The sequence below is a fragment of the Typopeltis vanoorti genome, chromosome 7 (genome assembly GCF_054136105.1).
Source record: "Typopeltis vanoorti isolate ZY-2024b chromosome 7, IOZ_Tvanoo_1.0, whole genome shotgun sequence".
Taxonomy (NCBI): domain Eukaryota; kingdom Metazoa; phylum Arthropoda; class Arachnida; order Uropygi; family Thelyphonidae; genus Typopeltis; species Typopeltis vanoorti.
Genome location: NC_143555.1, coordinates 83,918,735 through 83,945,311, shown reverse-complemented (window position 1 = coordinate 83,945,311; position 26,577 = coordinate 83,918,735). Strand labels below are relative to the sequence as shown.

At 35.7% G+C, this 26,577-nt stretch overlaps 1 protein-coding gene across 1 annotated transcript in view; it reads left to right on the top strand.

The window, feature by feature from the left end:
• Positions 1-26,577, top strand: part of Rep (Rab escort protein) — a 246,581-nt gene that overhangs the window by 28,286 nt on the left and 191,718 nt on the right. Inside the window, exon 4 of the mRNA XM_090395371.1 lies at positions 13,074-13,204. Coding sequence (XP_090251497.1) covers positions 13,074-13,204 — 131 coding nt within the window. The remainder of the gene's footprint in view (positions 1-13,073; positions 13,205-26,577) is intronic.

The following is a 26,577-nucleotide window of genomic DNA, read 5'->3' as shown; positions in this document are numbered from 1 at the left end:
ATTAGACTCAAGACATTAAGAGGCCACATAACAATAATTGGTGCATATGCACCAGAAGAGGGAAAAGAAGAAGACAGTAATATATTTTATAAAGAATTACAGAATGCCATAGATAAAACAAACAAAACTGACTATTTACTGCTAGCAGGAGATTTAAATGCCAGAATAGAAAACAAAAAATACAAAACAAACATAGGTAAATTTGGCGAAGATACATGTAATCAAAATGGTCGCAGATTGCGCGATTTTGTCCTTTATAATAATATGAGAATAATGAATTCAATGTTTAAACACAAGGAAATACATAAATATACTTGGTCAGCCAGAGGATACAAATCAGTAATTGACTACGTTATCACAAATTTTAAATTAGCGGAGTTAATTTTAGACGTAAGAGCATATCGAGGCTTTGAATTAAACTCTGATCATTATATGGTATCAGCAAAAATTCGTTTTAAACCGAAGTGGCTAAAATCACACAGAATTGAAAATTCTTACCAGCCAAGCTACAAAATTTCTTCATTACAGGATCCTCAAGTTAGACTACAATATCAAAAATGCACAAACTTAAAAACAGAAACCACACATGAATCAAGTGACATAGAAGATGAATGGGAAAATTTGAAACAAATTCTCACAAAAGCAGCAACAGAAACCTTAGGAATAAAGCACAAATGGATTAGAAAAAGAGGACTACGAGACTGGAACAAAGAAATAGAAAATATAATAAAAACCAAAAAGGACAGTTACCAGAAATGGCTAAATTCCAAAACAATAGAAGCAGAAATAGAGTATAAAAGAAATAGTGCAATTGCAAAACGAGAAGTAAGGAAAAAACATAGAGAAAGATGGAACAATTTCGTAACAGAACTAGAAAAGGATTTATTTAAGCCACAACCCAAAACCTATAAAGTAATAAAATACATGAATAAAGAAATAAAAGAAAAGATAAAAATACAAACAATAGATTTAGAAAAATGGGTGACCTGTTTCCAAAATCTCTGGACAGATGAGAACAATGAATTAAAATTTTATAAGACAAAGTATGACCTAATAGAAAATATCACAATGTTTGAACTGAAAAATATAATAAAGAAGATGAAAAATAGGAAAACGCCAGGAGAAGACAATATAAATATAGAACTATACAAAAATGCAGGTGAAAAATTTAATGAACGACTTCTGAAATTTTTTAATATGGTTTGGATGTCCAGAAAAACCCCTAACTCTTGGAAAAAAGCACTGGTCATCCCACTCTATAAAAAAGGAAATAAAGACAATTGCAATAATTATAGGGGAATTAGCCTGCTGAATACAGGATATAAAATATATGCAGGAATATTAAAAGAGAAACTAAGCAGCATTGTAGAAAACAAATTACTAGAAGAACAAGATGGCTTCCGAAAAGGCCGATCCTGCATAGATCAATTTTTACTTTAAAATTATTAATAGAAAAGAGAAGAGAATTTCAAAAAGAAACACATGTGGCGTTTATTGATTATGAAAAAGCATTTGACAAAATTAGTAGACAAAAATTGTTTAAAATATTAACCAATTTAAACATGCCAAACCAACTTTTACAATCTATTCAAGAAATATATACAGGAAATAAAATAGCAGTTAAATTAGAACACACTTCAGAATGGAAAGATATATCAAGAGGAGTACGACAAGGATGTACCCTCTCACCTCTGCTTTTCAATATATATATATAAATGAAATATTAACAATCTGGAAACAGCATAACCCATTTGGTATACAAATGACCCCGCAAATGAAGATAGATACACTACTATTTGCAGATGATCAAATAGTATTAGCTACATCAGAAGATGACTTACAAAGATCATTAAAATCATTAAATGATATCTCAAAGCAATATAATATGACAATATCCAAAGAAAAAACAAAAATAATGGCATTCAAAGGAGGAAACCCAATAAGAAGTAAAATAGTGATAGATAATAAAATACTAGAACAAGTAAACACTTTCAGATACTTGGGATGTGATCTATCATACGAAGAAGAAAAAGACATAGACACTAAAATATCAAACTTTGTCAAAGTAAATGGCATAATAAATAATATATTTAAGCCATCCCTGGTACAAAAACACACTAGAATCAGACTATATAATGTCTTGTCAAAACCAACTCTACTATATGGAAGCGAAACATGGACCATGAAAAGGAAAGATGAAAAACGAATTCAAACAGCAGAAATGAAGTTCCTCAGAAAAACAGCTGGATATACCAAGTGGGACCACAAAACAAATGAAGAAATCTTACAATCCCTGAAAATAAAACCAATTAATTACTACATAAGACAGTATAAACAAAAATGGCTAGAACATTCAAATCGAATGGACAACAGCAGACTACCAAAAATATTATACAGATACAAAATAAGTGGAAAAAGAAGAATCGGAAGACCAAGAAAGAGATGGCATGAGACCGGAACAGGCCACATGGCCTATATTCCATGTTAGGAAGAAGAAGAAGAAGAGAAATACTTTATACGGTAAACAATTAACGTACATGTGTGCTAAAGGATATTTGCCCTAATATAAATTCGCTACTTATAACTACATGCGCAATACAGGCAGACGCAAATTTAACGAAGAGAAAAGTTTGATTTTTATCTCACGTGGTGAAAAATATATGAAAAGATAAAGGGTTACTACAATTTGTAGACCGCGTTATATCGAAACCGCGTTGTATAAGTACTGCGTTATACGAGAGTTACCTGTGTATATATATGTGTGTGTGCGTGTGTGCGCATGTTCCCGAGGATGATGACCTTGATATAAAAGTCAACACTACCATGTTTTTCAGCAAGATGGTGTCTCAACGAGTATCCATAATGAATTTGTTGGATAATTCAATTTCATAACTACATCTTTCAGGCAGTATTACTGAAAGCAAAAAATGAAAATGCATATTTCCTTGCAATATAGCTCTAATTTTAAATACAGATAATAGATTAAACTGTATACAATAATTTTTATATTTCTAGTCCTTATAATTATAATTTGTTAATAAGAGGATAATATAAGAGAGACGTCCATACCATACTGTATGATTTATTTATAAAAAAAAAGGGAGGCATTATGGGTATACACAAAATTGTAATGAAACAATACAACCAGATATAATATTATCCAGTCACATAAATACTATATATGGCAGGAAAAATAATCTCCTTATCATTATGTATTTTTATTTTATTATTTTTTTAATTTTTCCCAAATTGCAGTTAGTTTGAAGGTTCATTTTTCGTTCATGAAGAATTTTATTCTGGATAATCATGAAATGGTTATTTGTTTGATCCAAATTAATTGCATATCTAAGTTTTAAGAAGTTCACTGTTTGTTCTAAATTAAGTTTTGTTTATTTGTAATCCTAATTAAATTAATTCACAAAATGAATGCTTATTTTCTGAACTTACAGTTTTCTTTTATAGAAAGCAAAACATACCTTTAGATGTATCATGCTTGTGATATTTATAATAATTTAGAATGTTATGCTCTTTTGATCTTTTCACTTCGGTTTCATCCTTTGGAGTCAGCCAAGTGATGATTCATGTTTATGCCATTTGGCTCTTCATGGTAGGCAGAACTGGGTATTCTTGGAACATGCTTATATTTTCCTACATTTGTGGTTTTCATACTTATAATATGATAGCACTAAGAATTTTATTATGTCATTTATGACCTTAATTATAGTGTCATGTCAGGTTAATAATTTGTATTTAGTCTGAAAAGTTTATGAAATGACTGTTGAGTGACAATTGAGAAGAATAATAAATTTTGCAACCTTTTTTTATTGCAAAAGTAAAATGAGTTACTATTTTCCTTATATTGATTAGAAAAATAGTAATAATTCATCAAAGCCATATGAAAATAGTTAGTGTTATAATAGCAAAATTCACCACCAGGGGCACTGTTTGATACCGAATGTAGATATAGTAATTTTTCTGTGTAAGGAGAAAATAGATGTGATCATAAATAACACATTTTTATTCACTTTCATTATTGCATTCACAGGCTGTACTGTTCAGTGTGCTGCCCTTCTGGTATGCCTCAAACTACATCCTTTGCACAGTGCATTCAATGGCAGAACACAGCTGGTCAGAACTGAGGTTGCACACATGCTGTGTTATGCTGTCTTTCAGCAATGGCAAGTTATCAGGATGATCCTGATAAACCCTGCCTTTGAGAAATCTGCACAGCCAGAAGTCACAGGGGGATCATATCAGGTGAGCAAGGTGACCATGCAGTGGGAAACACACATCTGATTACTCTGGCTTCCGTAAAATATTCTCAAAGAACCTTGTGTGCAGATCGACCAGTGTGCATGGAGTGGCCCTATTCTGCATGAAAATGACTGAATCCATTTAATTAGGATTACAGGCGCTGCTGTAGCTGTGTAACAACAAAATTGATCATATTGTGATACCTCTCAGCAGTAACCAGAAAAGTCACAGGACCTAACTGGCGAATGTCCTCAAAGAAGTATAGTCCAGTGATAAATGAAGCTCTAAACCCACACCAGACAGTAATTTTGGGTGAATGCAAAGGAATTTGTTAGTTTGCATGTGGGTTTTGCATAACTTGGTCATTATGGGTTATTCACAGCTCCATTCATGTGAAAGTGTGCTTCATCTCCCACAAAATCATCCATAGCTGCACAGCATCCACCTCTACTCAAGCAAGGAATGTTAAAGCGAATGTTAGTTGACTTTCAAAGTCCTACAGGTTGGTTCTTACAGTGCACATGCTGTATCAAGACACATGGATGTGCCTTACACAACTATCTTGAATGGGTAGAAATGCAGAATCTTCCTTATAATTTTCCAGACAGTTGTGTAAGGCACATCCATGTGTCTTGATACAGCATATGCACTGCAGGAACTAATACTCTTATTCGTGGCCTGCTTTACAATGGCAGTAGAAACTTCATTCACTTGTTGTGAACTGATTGGTTTGCGACCTCTGCCAGGTCTAACTCACAACGATCCTGTTTCTTTAAAATGATTAATCATTCATTACAGAGCACATGGAGATAATGGACCTTGTTGACATTTGCTCAGGCAATGAAATTTGTGGAGTGCAGCAACAGCATTGCAATTGTTTAGGGGAATCACAACCAACACGTAGCTTGGATTGGACTGGCTATAGACTTAAAAATGAACTGTTCTGTTCTGTTTGTTTACAAATGCCAGAAGTATCAGAAATAAGGGGGATGAAATGGTTTCAGTGATTGAGTTTTTTATTCTCCCCAGAATCATCGGAATAAGTGAAACATGGTTGAATGAAGAGGATATCGTAACGTGAATATAAATGGAAGGATACAGTATTTTTTGGAATGTGGAGGGTGGTGGTGATGAAGAAATGCATAAACAACTTGGATTAGTGAACAAAGGAAGGGTAATTATTATGGGTGATTTTAATTGGTGGTATAGATTGGAATGAAGAGATAGCATTTGGGAATAAGGAAAATGAATTTCTCGAGTTCTTGATAGATAACTATCTCAGGCAGCATTTAAAGGAGGGCATGCAAGGATCGAGAGTTCTAGATCTGATCATTTCATCAGAGGATGTAATTGTGAGAGGGGGGGGTTTCACACTTTTCTTCCAGTTGGTGAAAGTGATCATGAAGTAATCACCTATGTTGTGGCTAGTAATATGCAGACTCTTTGAGTAAAGGTTATATGTGGAATTATAATGCTGGTGATTATGACAAGCTTAGGTGACAGCTTGGAGCTATAACATGGAATGAGAAGGAGTTGACCAGTAAGGAAATAAATGCTACATGGGAAACTGACAGAAATACATAACAGCATCAATGTGTGAATGCATTCTGAAGGCCAAAAGGCTGAATAAGGTATAATGGATGGATGGATGTGGAACTTAAGCATGAAATCTGGAAAAAGAAAGTACTTTGGAGGAAGTACAAGATGAATAATGGAATAATCAGTCACATGAAGAGTATAAAGAGCAAAGATATAAAGAGTATAAAGAACCAGATACAAAGAGTATAAAGAACCAGGAGAGTGACTCAGTTAGTCAGGAAAACAAAAGTAGAGTATGAACCAAAATTGGCAAATCAGGCAAAGAAAAAAGCCTAGAGAGTTTTTTTAGATATGTGGCATCAATAATTCCCCCACTCTGTACTAAACCCATTGGAACACGTACAGCCACTTCCCAACATCCCTTCACAGTACACCTTGAAACCCACAGAACAAGTTTCCTTTCTTCCTCCGTCATCCCTGCTACTGCTGTACTGTGGAACAGTCTTCCCCCTGAGATATTTCCCAAGGAATACAATAATACAGGCTTTCAAATCGAATGTTAACAAGTTCCTCCTTTCCCATCCCACTACCATGTACGGTACTGAAGTACTATAGGTTGACCAGCCAACCTCTCGTGTATGGGCCCAACATATAAAATAATAAAAAAAAAAAAGTAGAAGGAAGAATGGTTATGGTAAGATGAAGTTAATGAATGAAAGTGGTAGAATGGTACATGCTGCAGAAGACATTGTTAAGGTATTCAGTGATCATTTTATAAGGGTGTTTCATCCTGATCAGGGTGGAATCATGAGGAAATTAAGTGTAGAGCACATAGGAGGGAATGGCTTAATTGTGAGTGAGCAGGAGGTATTTGAGGAAGTAAATAACTATATTATCATGCATCTTAAGGGAATGTTCCAGGGCATTGGCATGTCTATTTAATAAAAGTCCTACAACAGTGCCAGTTCCAATGGAGTGGAAGGAGGGTAAAATTGTTCCACTGCATTAAGGTAGTAGCTTCCAATTATAGGCCAGTCTGTATATCAAGATGTGTGGTGAAGGTACTGGAGAGATTGGTGAGAAGTAGGGTACAGAAATGGGTTGATAACAGTAGTATTCTCTGTGGATATCAGCATGGGTTTGTTAAGGAGAGATCATGTTTCACTAACTTATGTGCTATAAAAATGTGACAAATACCTTGGACAGGGGAGATGCATATATAGTGATATAATTAGATTTTACAAAACTTTTGGTAGACTACCACACAACAAGCTCTTAAATAAATTAAAAGAGATGGGATTGGATAACAGACTTCTGAGTTGGATCAGTGACTGACTGTCGGATAGGTATCAGAAAGTTGTATATGGGGATGTGATATCCTGAAAGAGAAAGGTCACTAGTGGTGAGCTGCAGGGATCAGTTTTGGGGACCATTGTTGTTCAATTTATATGTTAATGATATTGGGATGGGTTAACTAGTGATATGAAACTGTTTACAAATATGCAAAACTGGGGAGAGCAATGCAGAGTCAAGCAGATATTATGGCCTTACAACAGATTACATGAATAGGACTTGAATAGATTACATGAATGGGCAGGAAGTGGAACTGTCAGTTCAATGTTGCAAAGTGTAAGGTTTTGAGATTTGGTAAGCAACGATGGGATGCAAAGTATACACTTGGTGAAGAAACTTTAACAGAAGTAGAGGAGATGAGAGATCTAGGAGTGATGGTGGACAAGGATCTGAAATTTAGGGGTCACGTTGCACAAGTTATGAAGATGTCACATCAGATAATGGCAGTGATGCGGAGGATCCTGACTTGCAGAAATAGAGGTTATGATGCCATTGTATAAGGCCTTGATCAGGCTTCATATAGATTATGTGCACAGATTTGGTCACTGGGTTTTCATGGTGACGAAGTATGTTGGAAAGGTCCAGAGAAGATTCACAAAGGTTGTCAGTGGTCTTTGGAATGTGGAGTACGAGGACAGATTGAGAGAATGTAAAGTGCAGAGCCTCGTGAATAGACGGAGGAGGTGATATGATTGAGGCATAAAAGCTAGTCAAGGGTTATTATTGGATTGACATGGAAGAGATTTTTCATAGAATGGAAGGTGGGGGGGGGGTTGTTGAACAAGAGGCCATCGCTGGAAACTGTATAAGGAGGGTGTGAGCAGAAGATTCTTTGCATGGAGAGTGGTTTGTGAGTGGAATGCATTGACTGACTGTGTTGTGGGTATAAACACATTGAATCAGTTTAAAGCATGGTTAGATGAGCATTGTGTGCAGTAGTGTATCTCCCATAATTAGTCTGACCCTAGGGAGGTCAGATGTTAATAATAATAATAGTTCACAGCTATTGAGACCCTTAGTGTACTTAACAAGAAAGGGTGTTAGATTCAGTTGGAATAACATTCAACAAGGAAGGAAAAGATTTTTAACCAGCAGACTTTTTAGTAGGACATTATCAGCTCCAGAACCGAACTATTTGACTTTAGAAAAAGTGGCACTAGTGATAATCTTTCCTTGGAGAAAATTTAGATACTTGTTGTTAGGACAACGTATTAAAATAAGATCTGATCACCAGCCTTTGTCATTCCTAAGTACTATGAAAGATAAAAATTAACAAATAATTAGATGGGCACTGGAACTACAGGAATATAATATTGATATGGCTTATATTCCAGGAAAAATAAATATAGTAACAAATTACCCATTTAGATCTTTAGGATCTGATAATGATTAATCATCTAGGGATAACCATTTGAATCAAGATGAAGAAAGGTCTCAAATTCATATTATTGGTGAAGTGAATAAAAAATATAACTCACAGATTTGGAAAAGGATCAGATTATTCAAGCTCAGCAAAATAATCCTGTACTAAAAACTATTTATGATGCAGTATTGAGAAGTGAGGCTCAGTTAGATACATTTTATTAACCCTGGAAAAGTTATTTTTGGATAAGGATGGGTTACTCCTATCTAGTTACTCTTAACAATGGAAAAGTAAAGTTGAAAGTGAAAATATTGGCACCAGCTAAAATGATTCCTTGGATTATATACGTTTTTCATGATTCCGACTCAGCAGGACACCAAGAATTTTCTGGAACTTGACAAAGAATAAAGGATTGTTATATCTGGAAAGTCATGAAGAACGATATATTCACATATGTAAAATCATGCCATAAATACCAATTAAGATCACCTTTCAGAAGAAAACTTCCCTGCTGCCATTTCCTAGTCTGACATGACCTTTTCAGGCTGTTTCTGTAGAAGGTCCATTGCCAACTATAAATAAAGGCAATAAGTATATGCTAGTAGCCATAGGGATGCCAACTAGATTTCCTGAAGCAGTTGCAATGAAGGATCAAACTGCAAAGACTATTGTAAGAAAGTTTTTGAAAATGATTAGTTGTAGATATGGGACTCCTGGGACCTTTCAGATTTAGGAGCAAATTTTACATCTGAACTCTTATTACAATTTTGTAAATTGTTAAATGTTAAGAAGATTTTTACTGCACCTTACCACCTTCACTGTAATGGTATATGTGAAAGACTGAATAAAGATATAAAACAGATACTTTTCAATCTGGCAAACACTCAAATGAATGATTAGGACACATATCTTTCACAAGCATTATTTGTATGCAGATTTGCTACTGCTATCAAAGAAAAAAACCATCTTTTCTTTATATAAGTTTGATCCAATATTTCCTAATGAACTTGTTTTTCTATAAATTTTCCATGACTCATAGGTTGATATGAGTGATAAGTAAATTAAGTTCACAAAAAACCAGACTGTGCATTAATTGTTTCAGGAAATATAAATCATTCAGACCAGGAGATTTAGTATTGTTGGGTAATAAATCTATTGTAAAAAAGGTAGGAAAATTAGGAAAGAATACTTTGTTTCCATACAGACCAATTTTCTCCTGTAAATTTTAGAATTCAAGATGCAAGAAATCCTAGTAAAATTGTAAATGTACACTCTGATAGGGTAAAAAGGGTACTTTTTAGGATATAGAAATTAATTATTTTAGGTGAAAATATGAATAAGATATTGAAGATTTTCCTGATACTAATCATAAGTCATGTTCACAATCAGATAGTATGAAGGAAAATAATTTAAAGCCTCATAATTCAAATATACAGCAAGGGAAGAAATTAAGAAAATCTGGTAAAATGAAACCTAATCTTACAAGAAATTCTACAAACCCAAAATTACATAATTCAGAAAATGTACAATATCAGAGGGATATTAAGCATAACAGAGAATCTAATATGGATAAAATAGTGGTGTAGTATTATAGATTAGTTAACTTAGAATTCAGTAAGCCAAAAGAAAGTAAGTACCTCAAATTTAGTTAGAGAAGATAACAAATCTCAGCCTTTAGAATTTGATTGTGATAGTGATGATTCTGTAACATTAGAACATAATTCTAGTAATTTAGAGAAATTTTTGAAAAATGCAGAAATAAAATATGTAGATAAAATGAGTGGGAAGATGATTTAAAATTTCCAGTTGTTTCTGAATCAAGTAGTTCTGATACTACCCATTCAGAAATTGCAAATAATGAATCATCACTGAATGCTCAACAAGAACCTCACTGTTTTAGATCTAGGCATAAGCATCAAAAGAATTGTAAGTTTTTTTATATGTATACTTAGAAATTTTTTTTTTATTATTTTCTCCCCAAAAAAATTGTTAGGAGAAAGATGAAACTAATATAAAAGTAGTAATAACTTACAATTATGAATCTTTTCACAATTGTTTCTTTACATTAGTATTTTATTAATTTTCATTTCCTAACAATGTTTTATATCTTTAGTTATCTTAAAATGAAACATAAGATATGTGGGATTTATTGTATTTACCAGATATCTGACAGTTCTAATAATTTTGATGATTATGTATTGTAATTCATATTTGTTAAGTGTACTGTGATATTTGTCATCGTAAAGACATTCTCTTTTTGCGAATGATGATAACGTGTCAGCCATTACTGACTTCTCGCTTGCTGCATAGTTGAATGAGTGTGTATGCTCACCAAGGAGGTTGATGAATGATTGACAGCTGATATATATTTTGATGATTCTGTATTGTAATTCATGTTTGTTAAGTGTACTGTGATATTTCTCATCGTAAAGACATTCTCTTTTAGCGAATGATGATACAGTACCTGGATTATGAGAGGAAACAAGAAGAAAGAATGGAAGTTTCAGAGTGCAGACCAGAGAATACTGTTTTAAGAAGTTTTTAAGAAAACTTGACAATTGGAATATATTAATAGAGTATTCCAAAAAGGATATCTTAGTAAGGTGAATCCTTAAACTGAAAAAGTGAGACTGTGACCAAGTGAACAGTAAATAAAAGGAGATATCAAATAGATGTTCTATTTTAACGCTTGGAGAAATTCAAAATGGAAAGTTTCATCTTCTGTCTCAAGAATGCCAGTGATATTAATTATTTTATCAGAACAAGTGATGTAATTAGAGACATCTGGAACAGTAAAGTGGCTTTAATGAAGATCTCTACTCCAATACATGTTTGTTTATAAAGTAGTAAAATAATTTTTTTTTCCCCTTTGGTAATAAATTTGTGATTTATGCATCTTGTAATAAAACTGCCTGAGGTAAGAATATACTGTAACAGTGAACATGAATGGAACAATATATGTGAAATAGGAAACTGCATAGTCTTAGGGAAGTTAAGAAGTTTTATATTTTGAGAAAAGGCCTGATAAAGAACTGACTAATTAACATTTATTGTTTTGGGAAATTGTTGCAAAAAACAAAATGTTTTGTCTAGTCAACAGATTAAATACATGTGAAATCAATAATAGAATCAGTCAGTGAGTGTGAGTGACTTTATCCTTTAACCACGCTACCGGCCAAGAAGTCTATAGACATCAACGTTATCATGGATGCGAAGTGCGTATTAAAATTGTAATACCATTGATATTACATTGAAATATATGATGGATACGAAGCGTATGTTGATGCATATTTGATCCATAATGGCCGGTAAGGTGTTAAAGATGAAGCAAATCCTAAAGTATAGTTTTAATTTAGAAAGCCTTGGATCCAATTAGTTTTATAGATATTAATTTAATTATATTTACCATGTATATAGTTTTATTTAGTTTCATTAAATATATATTTTTTTATTTGGACTGGAGTCTATCATTTCCTGGATTCTAAAAGAAATGAAGTTAAAAGTCATTGTACCATTTGGGTTGAACGCTTGTAAAATTAACTTAACACTCAGTGTAAAATCAATCTCTTTAAAGAGAAACAAATTGCACAGTCTCATGAGAACAGGAAGTATATTGGAAAATCCCCCCCCCCCCGGTTATGCTTATTTAAATGAGACATGATCCATTTTCTAAGATCCATGATCCATCTTAGTGGACATTTTTAGGGATATCTATAAGCATTTTAACACCGGAAGTGTTAGGTAAACAGCTATATTTTTGAATATATTTTGATATTTTATGATTATTATTTGTTCTGAGTGCCAGCGTTTTCCGGCCGTGACTACTGCAGACCATTAAAATTATACAGGTATGTGATATATAAAATTAAATAGGTATATAATGTATATGTATTAAATTCTTTGATTATTTTTTCATTTTTGTATTATTTCTCAAAAAAAAAAAATCTAGTGGAATACCACTTATCTGTAGAACCAGGGTCGTACTTATAAACAGATGCACGAGGCTCTAGCTGGGACCACAAAAAATTAGGGCCAATTTAAGGGGCCCTGGGGCACTCTTGCCTCAGGGTCCCACCAACCTCAGGAAAAGTGTAAGTATGGCCCTGTGCAGAACTGCAGAATACAAATTATGAAATACTCAGGGTGGGCTCAAGAGCTTGTTTTTCATACTTATAGGGTTTAAGCGATAAGAACCTATTATGGTAACAGTTTTGTAGATTGGTAAGTAAAAATTTGATAGTCCAGCCAATTGGGAAACAATACTCCATACACTGAAGTAATTCTGTTTCAGGTTCTGTTTGAAGTATGCATGCTGCTACTACTAAATAATAATAGTCTGTATTTGAATCCACTTTTAACCATAGGTATTCTTTCGAATTGAGAAGAGGGAGAATGAAATAGCAATATATTAACAGATGTTCAAAGGACTAAGTTCCTTATTTAAATTCTAATTTATAGCTTCATTAAATTTTAATGAGCAATTCAGTTTTCTGTGTTATTGCATTGTTTTGTTTTAATTTGTTTACATTTCTGGTATAAATAATTTATGTGCTTATTTCCAAAGAATGTATCAGCAGAAGAAAATTTGGCAGCATCAGAAATTTTCACTCAGCATTTACAAGAAGGAGAGAGATTTTTGCCAACAACTGTCAATCCCAAAACAATATCAAATATTGTTCAGTTGTCTTTTGTTAGGTAATATTAATTTTTTTTTTTTTCATTGTTTCTTTTAAAACTTGATACTTGGGAAATGCACCATTTATGTTTGTTGAAATGAAAAATATGTATTAGTAGTTGTATACAGAAGAAATTTCTTCTTTTTTTTTTTTTTAATAAGTTCAACGTTCTTCACCATCAAAATATTAGAAGTTTTAATATTCTTATGATAAAGAATTTTATCCTCAGATGTGTGTATTATGTGTGTCTTCAAATCAAGTATTTGATTAAATGGCAGTAGGAAATTTTTGAAATTCTTTATTTCAAGCACTTACTTACATCTATATTGTACAATATAGATATACTGTTTATGTATAACTATAAAGTCATCCAGTGAATTTCAAATACATTGCTGTATTCAAATGTTGTGGAGTTAATTGGTAATTCATATGCAAAATGCACTTGAGCTTACTGTCTAATTTTGATTAATTCAACATTTACAAATAACTCCCCCCCCCCCCCAAAAAAAAAAAAAGATTAGTTTTCTCACTTAATTTTTCCCTCTTAGCTCTAAAATACATCTGACTTTTCATTAGTTATCTCCCTTAAAAAAATTTTTCCATATACTTTCAATAACTAAGCAAACCTCTAATACACATAATTAATCATAAAATTAACAAAGAATATGAGTTATTATGAGAATATTAGTGAGATCTAAACAAAGAGTAGGAAATGAATACCAGACAATTATTGGAAAAATTTGGAGAAAAGAGTAAAACATATGAGAATGCTAAGTACTTGTTGGATTTTTGTTCTGGACATGGATTGGTCATTACTAATACAATGTTCCAATAAAAAGATGTGCATAAATTTACAAGGAAAAAAAGACACAAGAAATAAGAAAAGTACTATTAACTATGTTATTGGGATATCTCATCTTCCTATTACCCTCTTTTACCTTGTGGTGTCGAGAGTTTATTAATCATCGGACTTCAAACTGTTCACAGGATAAGGTGATCAGCCTTGCGCTCCGGTGTATCCTATGTCCTGTAGTGTTGGGTTCTCAAGGCCAGTTTGCCTGTTTTGTGGGATGAAAAACCCCAGGATAAACTGGGGAAAAAATCCTACTGTCCACACCCAAGACTGACTAACTTGGCTATGGCTGAGGAAGATCCTTCATCTCCTCACATCACCGATGGGAATCGAACCTAGGATACTCCTTCCCCAGGCATATGGTTAACCACTAGGCTAACCGTGTGGACATATTGTGATATCTTCTAACTATATTATTGTGGTATCTTCACACTGCTTCACCTCAGGCATCCTGAGGAAGTAATCAACATTCATTTTTGGGCAGAATAAATATGAATATCACATTGCAAAGAAAAATATTTGTGAAAGTTTTTAAAAATAATCAAGTTGTTTTCAAAGGTAAACTGTAGACCCAAATATATTGGAGGGAAAAAAATGAAAGAGTTTGAAAATAGCAATCAAGCCTAACCTTGGAGTCTTTCTGGCAAACTGAAGAAAACATTTACCTATTCAGCTTGAGATGTGTGAAATTGTTTGCAAAGATAGAAAAATTCAAACCTTGTGGTGGATCCAAGAGGTAAAAGAGGCAGTCAGAAAAGAAGAAACTGTATTCAAAGCTCCTGCAAGCAAGTTAGCAGGCATCCTGAGGAATAAAGAGAAAAATGAAAGAAAGCTATTTATAAAAGTAATGAAACAAAAGTCATCATAAAACTTTGATAAGAATATAAAACATAAATATTATAAAGGTGGCAATGTTCTGCAGGCTAACTGAAAAAAACTTAGAGGAATAAATATTATAAAAGGAATCATAGAAGATAAAGGTTACATAAAAAATGAAAGTAAAGGTATCCTGGAGGTTGAGTATTTCCTTTGAAATATTGTTAAATGAAACAGGGAGTAACAGAATAGTGTTAGATACTATTCAAGAGAAATGTAGTTAAAAGAATACATTGATAATTGAGGTAGAGAAAAAGAAAAAAAAATCAGAAACTGGAAATGTGAAAACTCAACTAGAATAGATGATATTGATATTTGACCAGAAAAACTCAAATATGGAGAAAACTTTTACAAGTCATTACTTATTTCAGAAAACATGCACAGAAGTTCAAATTCCAGATGATTGGAGTAAAGCTTCATACATCAGTGTGTAAAATAAGATCTAAAATTGAATGCGAAAATTACAGAATTTCCCTGTTGAGTGTTCTAGATAAGATTCATGCAAATATACTTGAAAAGATGCTACAAAAAATTGTATAAGAACTTGGGAAACAACAAGCTGTGTTAATCAAATTGCTTAAATAGGAGTTGTCAGTTTCAGATTTTTACTTGGACAAATTCTCAAGAAATCATTGAAATATAACCGGGATCTGTTTGGTGGATCTGGAAAATGCACATAAGGTGCTGTTCAAAACCCTATAATTATGTGGTGCAAATGCATCATTATTACATGCCAATATATTTTGCCTTTGCTTTTAGCTGTAGTGGCTAAAGCAAAGGCAAAATACAGCTGTTAGCAATTAAAATGAAGATGACTTGATATAAAATCAGATATAAGACAAAGGATGTATCTCCACTGTTATTTATCATCTAAATCTATCACATGAAGGAAAAGGAAAATACCATTATACCTCTTTTCTCTATATAGAATAAGTTACAGGTGTATTGGATTTGATACACAAAAACTAGGTGTCATTAGCACTCTTAAAATAGAGCTTTAACAGTTTGCTTTGATTGAACAGGCTCAGAAGAATGTTTCAAACATAAGCTAACCATTTATAAAAAATAGCTACAACAGAAAAAAATTATCAGAATCATTCATAAGAATGCAACCAAAAAAAAAAAAAAGACCATAGCCATTTCCTTACAGAGGGGAAATATCTGAGAAAATAGAATACTGGAAAAATAAAATATTAATGCTGCATTCAAAGCTACCCACAAAATTAGAAAAAATGTTCAGCTGCTCTAAAGATTCTCTTCTTCCCCTTACCCATCCAGAGGTATATCTAAAGGGCTGTCGATGTGCAATATATAGCCTCTTGCAGTCAAGTCATCCCCAGCTCTGGTGAACATTATAAGCATTACCACTGCAAATATACATCTTCCCTAGTTGGAGAAAATGCCAGCTAGATCTCTAGAAGTAAATGTCTTTCATTACCTGGTGAAATACCACCACTTTGCTTATTAGAGACCTGAAATGGTTGCAGCCATGTTTGGTCGCTAGAGCAAGAGTTCCAATTTTTGTCTCCTCCACTCTTCGCACATGCAGTGAGAGTGATACCTTCAATGACATACCAATATTGCTGTAGGGGACCCGGACCCTGCCCCTACTTGAGGGTACAGCAGTAAAATGGTTCTGCAGGCCAGATGCTAGTTAGTATATGAGGCTGAAGTAGATAGTAACAAACCTGGAGGTTTCCTAATTAGCTAGTGAAAAATCTTGCAACCACATATTTTACCAGTTTGTGACTAAACAAAATTTCATGACAAAATTTCATGCCAGCTGGAGCGTCGCCCGGTTAAACAAGGCCCCCGTTGTTTTCGCCAGGGAACCAGGGCGAACAGCGAAAAGCCAGCTACTGGAACAAATCTGAAAACAAACCCCAAATCAACATCACCAGAGTTAAAGATCGGTACTATCAACATAAGAAGCCTGAATGGCAAAGAAATGGAGCTAGCTGAGGAATTAGATAAGTACCAGATCGACATAATAGGGGTGACTGAAACAAAAAAGACCAAAACTGGTGAGATCTTTCTGAGCAATAAATACAAAATGTTATATTCAGGCAATGACAATCAAGGAAAAGAAGGAGTAGCCATAGTATTCAACACAAAATACGAGGCTAATCTTCTTGAATGGCAGTCAGTATCAAGTAGAGTAATGTGGGCAAATATGAGAATGGGGAACTGGACAATGAGGCTTATTTGTGACTATGGTGCCACAGAAGGGTCTACTAAGGTAGAAGTGGAGGAATTTTTTGAGGCTATAGAAAAAGCAACTGACACAATGAAAAAGGAAAAGTTGGTCCTTGTTGGGGATCTAAATAGCAGAGTAGGAAATGATTGTGAGACATATAAAAATATTTTGGGAAAATTTGGAGAAAAGAGCAAAGCTAATAATAATGGCAAATATCTGTTGGATTTCTGCTCAGGATATGAACTGGTTATTACTAACACCATGTTCCAACATAAAAATGTGCACAAATTAACATGGAGAGAAGAGGCAAGGAATAAGAAAAGTCTCATTGACTATGTTATTGTTGATAGTGATGTTTTCTCCATGGTGCAGGACACCAGAGGGTACAGAGGATTTGAAATTTGAAGTGATCACTATTTAGTCTTGAGCAGGATAAAATTGAATTTCATATTGAAAAGAATAACATGTAAGAAAGTTTTAAAGCGAATAAAAGTTGAGCAGCTCTCAGATGTGAACTATAGACTAAAATACAGAAAGATTATTGAAAAAAAAATGAAAGAGTTTGAGAACAGGAATCAAACCTTGAAGATTCAGTGGCAAACTCTGAAGAAAACATTGATTGATTCTGCAGAGAGGCATGTGGTGAGGATGTCTGCAAGGATAAAAAAATCAGAACTCCCTGGTGGACACAGGAAGTTAAAGAGGCAGTGAAGGAAAAGAAGAAAGCATATCAAAAGTTCCTGTCAAATAAGTCAGCTTGTGCTCTTAGAGAATACAGAGACAAATGTAAGAATGCTAAACACTGTGTAAAACTAGCTAAACAAAAGTCATGGGAGGACTTTGGGGCAAGAATATAGAAAATAAATATCAAGAAGGTGGCAAAATATTCTGGAGGTTGTTGAAGAAGCTTAGGAATGGAGGAAAGAATGCTGTAAAAGGAGTTAGAGATGATAAAGGTGACATGAAAACAGGAGAAAAAGATATCCTTGAAGTATGGAGTAATTACTTTGAAAAACTGCTAAATGAAACAAGCAGTGATGACAGCACAGTTGTAAAAAACACTGACCAGGAATGCAATCACGAATACATATCCATACTTGAAGTAGAAAAAGCCATCAAAGGCTTGAAATGTGGAAAGGCAGCAGGAGTAGATGATATTCGACCAGAAATACTGAAGTATGTGGTATAAAAGTCTTACAGTGGCTGCACTGCATAGTTCAGAAGCCTGGACAGAGGGACGAATTCCCAATGAATGGAGAGCTCTCATAGTACCCATATATAAAAAAGAGAAATAAAACTGAATGTGAGAATTACAGGGGTATTTCCCTACTGAGTGTTCCTGGCAAGATCTATGCAAGTATACTTGAGAAACGGTTGAGAAGAATGTGGAAGAAAAGCTTGGTGAAGAACAAGCTGGGTTCAGGCCAAATAGAGGCTGTCAGGATCAGATCTTTACTTTACGACAAATAGTTGAGAAAGCATGGGAATATAACAAAGATCTGTATTTAAGTTTTGTCGATTTGGAAAAGGCATATGACAAGGTGCCAAGAGAGAAGCTATTCAATATGCTACAGTTATATGGTGTCAATGGGACATTATATCAAGCAACACTTAGTCTTTATTTGAGTTGTAAGTCAGCAGTTAGAAATGAAGGAAGTACAGGACGATGGTTTAATGTTAAATCTGTTGTGAGACAAGGATGTACATTATCCCCTCTGTTATTCATTATCTATATGGATCGCATTATGAAGGAAAGTGGTATTAAACATGATATCAAAGTTGAAGATGTTAATGTCAGCTCTTTGCTTTATGCGGATGATGTTATACTTCTAAATAAATCTACTACAAGTCTACAAGATTCTCTGACTAAATTGAATAACTGTTGTAATAGATATTTTATGAAGGTCAGCAATAAAAAGACAAAGACAATGAAAATAGGCTGAATCATTGAAAATGTCAACTGTGTTGTGAATGGAGAACCTGTGGAACAAGTAAAACATTTCAGCTACTTAGGCACGATTTTTACTGAAGAAGGTAAATTAAATATAGAAATAGATAACAGAATCAGCAAAGCTGGTATGGTGGGAAGTCAATTGAATAAATTCATATGGAATAAGAGAGAAATTAGTCGGGACACTAAATTAGCTGTATACAAGACAGTGTTCAAACCAGTTTTAACTTATGGATCTGAGAGCTGGGTCAGAAGTAAAACACTTGACCAAAGACTAGAGACTGCAGATATGAGAGTCCTGAGAAAGATTAGAGGTGTGAACAGATGGCATCAATGGCAATATCATATTAAAAATGAGGATATTAGGAAAGAACTTGGCATTGTCAGCATCCAGGAATGCATTAGCAGAGCTAATCTCAGGTGATATGGTCACTTAAATAGAATGGGAGAGAAAAGATTAGCAAAACAAGTGTTCTCTGCCAGGTTGGCAGGAAAACGACCCAGAGGAAGACCAAGATATAGGTGGATTGATACAGTACAAAGTGCCTTAAATGATAGAAATATAAGATCTGATAATGTTGGAGTCTTGACAAGTAACAGACTGATTTGGAGGAAAATTGTAGATAGGAAGTTAGTAATGATGTAATTTTCTCACTATCATATCCTGTACACCCCTTGAGGGTACATGGCAGGAATTTGATGATGATGAAAAATCCAACCAAAAAAATCAAAAGACAACAGAAATCTAAAGCAACCCAACAACACTAATTCTTACAAAAAAAAAAGTTTCCACATCCACTTCACCAACATCTGTGGCCTAAACAGCAATATAAATGATGTGCACTACCTACAGTCATCTAAACCAGAACTACTCTTCCTTTTCGAACTGCAACTGTCGACTTCAACAGCCATTGTCCACCTCACCTTCCCAAACTACACGTTACACAGCTCTTTCCACCACAAGGGTGGCACTTGTGCATTCGTCCGAACTGATATACCCTGCCAGAGACTACAAATCCTTGAATCCCCATTGTTTGATCTTCTTTGGCTCAAAATTTCTCTAGCAAATCAACCTGCCCCTTTTCATGTGCTCCTTCTGTTGCTCTCCAAACTCTGTCAATCACTCTGACCTCTTCAGTTTTCTCCCTCCCTCCCTCCCTCTCTCTCTCTCTCTCTCTAAAGCTTGACTTTCTGCAGTCTAAATACCCCAATAGTGAGGTCATCCTTCTTGGGGGATTTCAATGTCTACAACTCATATTAGCTCTCCTTCTCCAGTTTCACATATCAAGCAGGCAGGGATGCTGAGGTGTTCACCATCAGGAATGACCTATCTCAGATCATCAGTCTTTCTACCAGAATACCCCCCCCCCCTCCAATTTGCAAACACATTTGAACTCTTCCTAACAAGCTCCCCTTCCAGGTATTCAGACCACAACCTTATACAAGTCTCTTTTTTCCTCAGAACAACCTTCCCTTACCAGTTCACAGTCCCATTTGGCCCTACAAGGGTGCCAACTGGGAGGACCTCTGTGATTTCTGTTCCTCTTTCCCATGATCTGAATGCTACTTCAGTTCTTCTGATCCAAACACCTGCTCAGACTGAATAACAGAAATCATCCTCACAGGAATGAAGGCTTACATCCCTTATTCCACTCCAAATTCGCAGCCATCATCCAAGCCTTGGTTCTCAAAAAAATGTGGCAATGCTATTAAAGAAAATCCCTCTGCTTACCACAATTGGTTCAAGATCAAAACTCCAGCTGCCCTCTCTGCCTATACTGTAGCTCACGACAGTTACAAAAGAATCATCACAAGTCCAAGTCAGACTTTGCAAGGGTCAAATGCTGTGAACTCACCTCCTGCCCAAATTTCATCACAAAAACATCTTGCATTGATGACCTGGGCAAAGTTCTCTTCACTCCACGAAGAATGGCTCCTTTCATGTCTCCTAGTCTTCTTGCAAAAAGAAATATGAAGAATCCTTAATAACCTGAATACAAACAAGGCATCTTGTCCTGATGGTATCCACCTATTATGTTAAAAAAATTGTGTCCTAGAACTAACACCTATCTTGTATTGCCTCTTCAATCTATCCTATTCAACTGGCATCTACCCCACAACATGGAAATAGGTCCACATCTAGCCCATCCCAAAGAAAGGTGATAAAAGATGGTGGCGCTAGTGTCCTTGGTAAATGTGGCGGTCGAGTTTAGCTAGTCTAGAAAACGTGTTTTTAAAGTTAAATATAGTGTGGCTTTTTGTCACAAATTGTGCTGCAATTGTGTATCGGTTAGAAACAAGTGTCCTTCAGTGGTATTATTGTTTAGAACTGTGTTGTATATATTGTGCTTTCACTGCCGTTTGTTTCACTATATCAACGTGTAAAGATGGCGTCCAACAAGAAACGTACGTCAGCGGCGCACAGGACTTCTACTACTACAAGAAAGGCCAGCTCAGCGTTGGATTTTTCGCAATGGATGCGTTGCGGAAACTGCTATATGTATGCACCGAAAAATGTGAAGGATCTGTGGTCGGTCTGGCAAAATGAAAAGAACGAAAATGTCGACGTATGTGAGAAGTGTCGGGATAGGCTGGAGCGTTTAGGAATGGAAGCTGACATCGGGACCGTAGCGGAAGAACTTCGGCGGGAGTTTATGAAAATGAAAAATGACCTTCATCTTCATGAGGAAGTGGAAGTGATCGGTAAGGAGATACTGGAAGTTAAAGCGGAGTTTAATGTGTTAAACAGAGAAATTAGGACTATAGAGATTACTTTAGCTGAAGTAACTAGAACAGGATTACATATGGGTGAGTCTTTGGTGAATGATTCAGTAATAAATAGTATGGGAGTGATTGGGAGTCAATATAATAAAACCACAAGTGGCCTAGAAGAAATGAGATGTAGTGAGAGTGGGGGGGGTAAGTAATAGAGAGTTGAGTAATGAAGCTGGGAGAGTCATGCTGAATAGTGTAGAGAATGAGTCCATGAGTGTGGACTTGAATGAAGTTAAGAGTAGTAAAATATATGGTGATTCTATGATTAAGGGTATGGAGAGTGGTATGCATGAGGAGTGCTTGGCTGATGGGACAATAGAAAGAGTGGCTTTAGCAATAAAGAGAGGGCATGAAGCAGACAAGATGATAGTTATGGTGGGTACGAATGACCTGAGAGGTAGTATAAATCGGGTAGGAAAAGATTTAAGAACATTATTAGATATTGTGAAGAGGAAAAGTGTCAATGGGAGAATAGTGTGTGTGCTGCCTCGTTTTGACAATTACGAGTTAAGTAGACGAGCAATGATAATGAATGATATGATTGCAAGAATGTGCAGAAAAAGAGGTCTGGAGTTTGTTGATGTTTGGAGTGTGTTTGAAGGAAAAAGGCAGTTGTATGCTAGAGATGGACTGCATCTTAACATGGAAGGACATAAGCGATTGAAGAAGTTATTGTTTTCTGAACAGGTTGAAGTTATTGGGCAGGGAAACTAATATTGAAAAGGTTGAGTGTAAGAGAGAGAAACTTTAGCACTGATTGTGTATTTATTGATCCTTATAGGCTGAATAAATTGCAGAAGAGAGGGGATAAAAATCGGCATAGGACTACGGTAGTTAATGACTTATATATCAGTTCTAAAGCCGGTACAAGATCTAGAGGGAATCTGCAATTTTTGTATACCAATGCTAGAAGCATTCGAAATAAGAGAGAAGAATTTTTGGCATTAGTCAGTGAAATCTCACCAAAAGTTGTAGGCATTAGTGAAACTTGGCTGTCAGCAGAAGATGTGGTCACTGGAATTGAATGTGATGGGTACAGTATTTTCAGGGAGGATAGAGAAGATAGAACAGGGGGAGGAGTACTGTTGATGATAGCTGATGTGTTGCAGCCAAAGAAAGTAGTATATCATGATGATAGACATGTGAATAAGAGTTCATTTGAGGCAGTCTGGTGCGAAATAGCGACCAACGCAACCAAATATACAGTTGGATGCTGCTATAGGCCAGGGAGTACGGGGGGAGATATTGAATTCATGCATCAGCAACTTAGTGCAATGAGTGAAGGCTTGGTGATTATTATGGGGGATTTTAATTACGGTGATATCAATTGGAAGGAGGAAATATCACGTAGCAAAAAGGAAATGGAATTCATACATCTTCTACGAGATAATTACTTGAAACAGCACGTAACTGAAGGGACACGTGGTGTGAGAGTGTTGGACCTGGTTATTGGTTCAGAGGTTATATGCATAAGTAAGGTGTCCTCGTTACCTCCAGTTGGTGAAAGCGATCATGTGGTATTGACTTGGGAGGTTGCAAAATCTGTGGATTTTTCTATTAAGAAGGGGTATGTACGGAACTACAGGTTAGGCAATTATAACAAGCTTCGGAGTGAGCTTGCAGCTATCCCATGGCAGAACATATTGCAAGGGAAAGATGTTAGCAGTGCTTGGGATAAAATCAGCGGGTATCTGAGGAAAGCAATATCAGATTGTGTCCCCATGGTTAGGAGGTCAAACAAGGCAGGCATTAGATGGATGAGCAGTAGTATCAAGCTTGAACTGCAAAAAAAGAAAATGTTATGGAGAATTTACAAGGAGAAAGGCGATCAGGACACCCATGAGCAGTACAAGGCTCAAGCTAGGAAAGTTACCAGCATAGTAAGAAAAGCTAAATCAGATTATGAGAAGACCTTAGCCAAAGAGATCAAGGGTAATCCCAAAGAGTTCTTCCGCTATGTGGCAAGTAAGAGGAAGAATGACTTCGGAAGGATAATCTTAGTGGGTGCTGATGGTATTGAGGTGACAAAATCAGATGTAATAGTCGAGTTACTGAGTGATCACTTTTCAAAAGTCTATCACCCAAGTGAGGATATCTCTATACCTACAGCAATACCTAATGTGAGAATTGAAGCTAAAGAATCAGAGGTATTAAATATATTGCAAAACTTAAATGCAAACACTGCGGTAGGCTTAGATGCAATATCAGCTCGGGTGTTGCGTGAATGTGCAAATGAATTGTCAACCCCTCTCACCTGGATATTTAACTTAAGTTTGAACTCTGGTATGGTCCCTAGGGAGTGGAAGTTAGGCAAAGTGGTTCCTTTGCATAAGGGTGGCTCTAAAACTGCGGTATTGAATTACAGACCAATCACCATCTCAGGAGTAGTGGTAAAAGTATTGGAAAAGTTGGTTAAAGACAAAATTCAAGAATGGGTGGATCAGGATATGATACTCTATAGAGGCCAACATGGTTTTGTTAAAGGTAGATCCTGCCTTAGCAATCTATTAACTATTCATAATAGAATAACATCTGAGTTGGACAAAGGAACTGGCTACACAGTGGTACTTCTGGATTTTGCTAAGGCTTTTGACAGGATACCCCATAGAACACTGTTACGCAAATTGGAGCAGATGGGAATGGATATTAAATTGGTGATATGGATAGGAGAATGGCTCAGGGAGAGATACCATAAGGTGGTGTATGGAGGAGCCGAGTCCAGAATGAGGCAGGTGACCAGTGGTGTGCCTCAGGGCTCTGTGCTTGGGCCAATGTTGTTTAATTTGTATATAAATGATATAGGAAACGGCTTAAAGGGAGATATTCAGTTGTTTGCTGATGATGCAAAGTTGTGTAGTGCAATAAAAAATCAAGCTGATGTTGAAAGTTTGCAGGAGGATTTAAATAAGCTGGTAAAATGGGCAAAAGAAAATGGATGTCAGTTCAATGTGGAAAAGTGTAAAGTCATGCATTTTGGGATTAAAAGATTACCAGCTGTGTACTACATCGATGGAAAGGTACTCCAAGAGATTGATGAGGCTAGGGACTTAGGGGTATTGGTAGATAGGGAGATGAAGTTCAGAGGACACATTGCTAAGGTGTCCAAGATTGCACATAGGATTACTTGGTTGTTGAGGAACACACTGACATCCAGAGATAAAGAGGTTATTATTCCCCTTTATAAAGCATTGATACTTCCACATTTGGATTACTGTGCTCAGGTCTGGTCACCTGGATTCCTTGGAGATGAGGAGGCTGTGGAGAGGGTTCAGAGAAGAGTGACCAAGTTGGTGAGTGATATAAAAAATGCTCCCTACATTGATAGATTGAGAGCTTGTGGATTGCAGAGATTGGTTGATAGGCGAAGAAGAGGGGATATGATAGAAACATTCAAATTACTAAAAGGTTTTTATAGGATTGATGCAGGGGAAATGTTTCAGCTGTGTGAAAGTGATGGAAGAACAAGAGGTCATCTCTGGAAATTAAAGAAGAGTGTGGTTAACAAAGGTGTCAGAACAAGGTTTTTTGCCTGGAGGGTGGTGAATGAGTGGAATTCATTGCCTGACTTAGTTGTGAGCTCTTCGTCTGTAAATGAATTCAAGAAGAGATATGACAGATATTGTTTTGCTAGTTTGGGTCTCCCGCAATGAGTCTACTGACTCCATGGAGATACCCGTAATAATAATAATAATAATAATAATAAAAAAGTCAACCAACAAACTACCGTCTAATTGCTCTCACTTCTGTTTTCTCAAAAATTATGGAGAAGGAGGTCATCATCAACAACCAGCTCCTGAACTGCCTAGAGACATATCAGCTAATCAGTGACCAACAGTTTGGATTCCACCACCTGTGATCTACAGCTGATCTTTCTTTCACCATCCATCTATGGACTCAGGCCATGGAGAAATTTGGAGAAACTCGTGGTTTCCCTTGACATTTCAAAGGCATTTGATTGGATTTGGCACAGGGGCCTACTCACCAAATTACTATCCTATGGTCTGCCTTCTTCACTCTACAACTGGATCGCTAACTTTCTCACTGGTTGATCACTATTTGTCATGTTGGACGGTTTATTCTCCTCAGATTTCCCAACCAGTACAGGCATACTCTCAGTGTCCTGTTCTTTCACCCACTCTCTTCCTCTTGTATATAAATAACGTGCTCTTGTAGACTTCCAATCCTATCCATAGCTTTGCTGAAAAGTACAAAGTACACAATGTCAAATGAAAAGTACACTCCATTCTCCCTTTTCATTTGACAAGCCTCGTAGTGCTCAAGTATTAGAAACCTCAAGATCTACCACGACCAGTTACCTGAACTCAGATCTCCTAGCTATATATCACCAAAACTCAGTTCTGTCTGATCTTTCCTCTCTTACCTTCAGTAATACTGAGATATCCAAACACAATCAGATTTCTCTTTGACTGACCTTTGTTCTTTCCTGGCACAACCACATTTCAACTATAGCTTCTGCAGCTTCCAAAAAAAAAAAAAAAAAAATTGGTGTACTTTTTCACACAAGACACTGCTTTACACCTTCACAGCTGCTAATATACAAAGCCCAAATCCATCCAGCCATAGAATATTGTTCCCGTATTTGCAGTGGTGCACCAAAATATTCTCTAAGATTACTCAATTCTATCCAGAAGAGGGCAATCCAGCTAATTAATGCTGGATTGCCCTCTCTCTCTCTCTCTCACACACACACACACATGCAAATCCGTCTCTCACAGATGT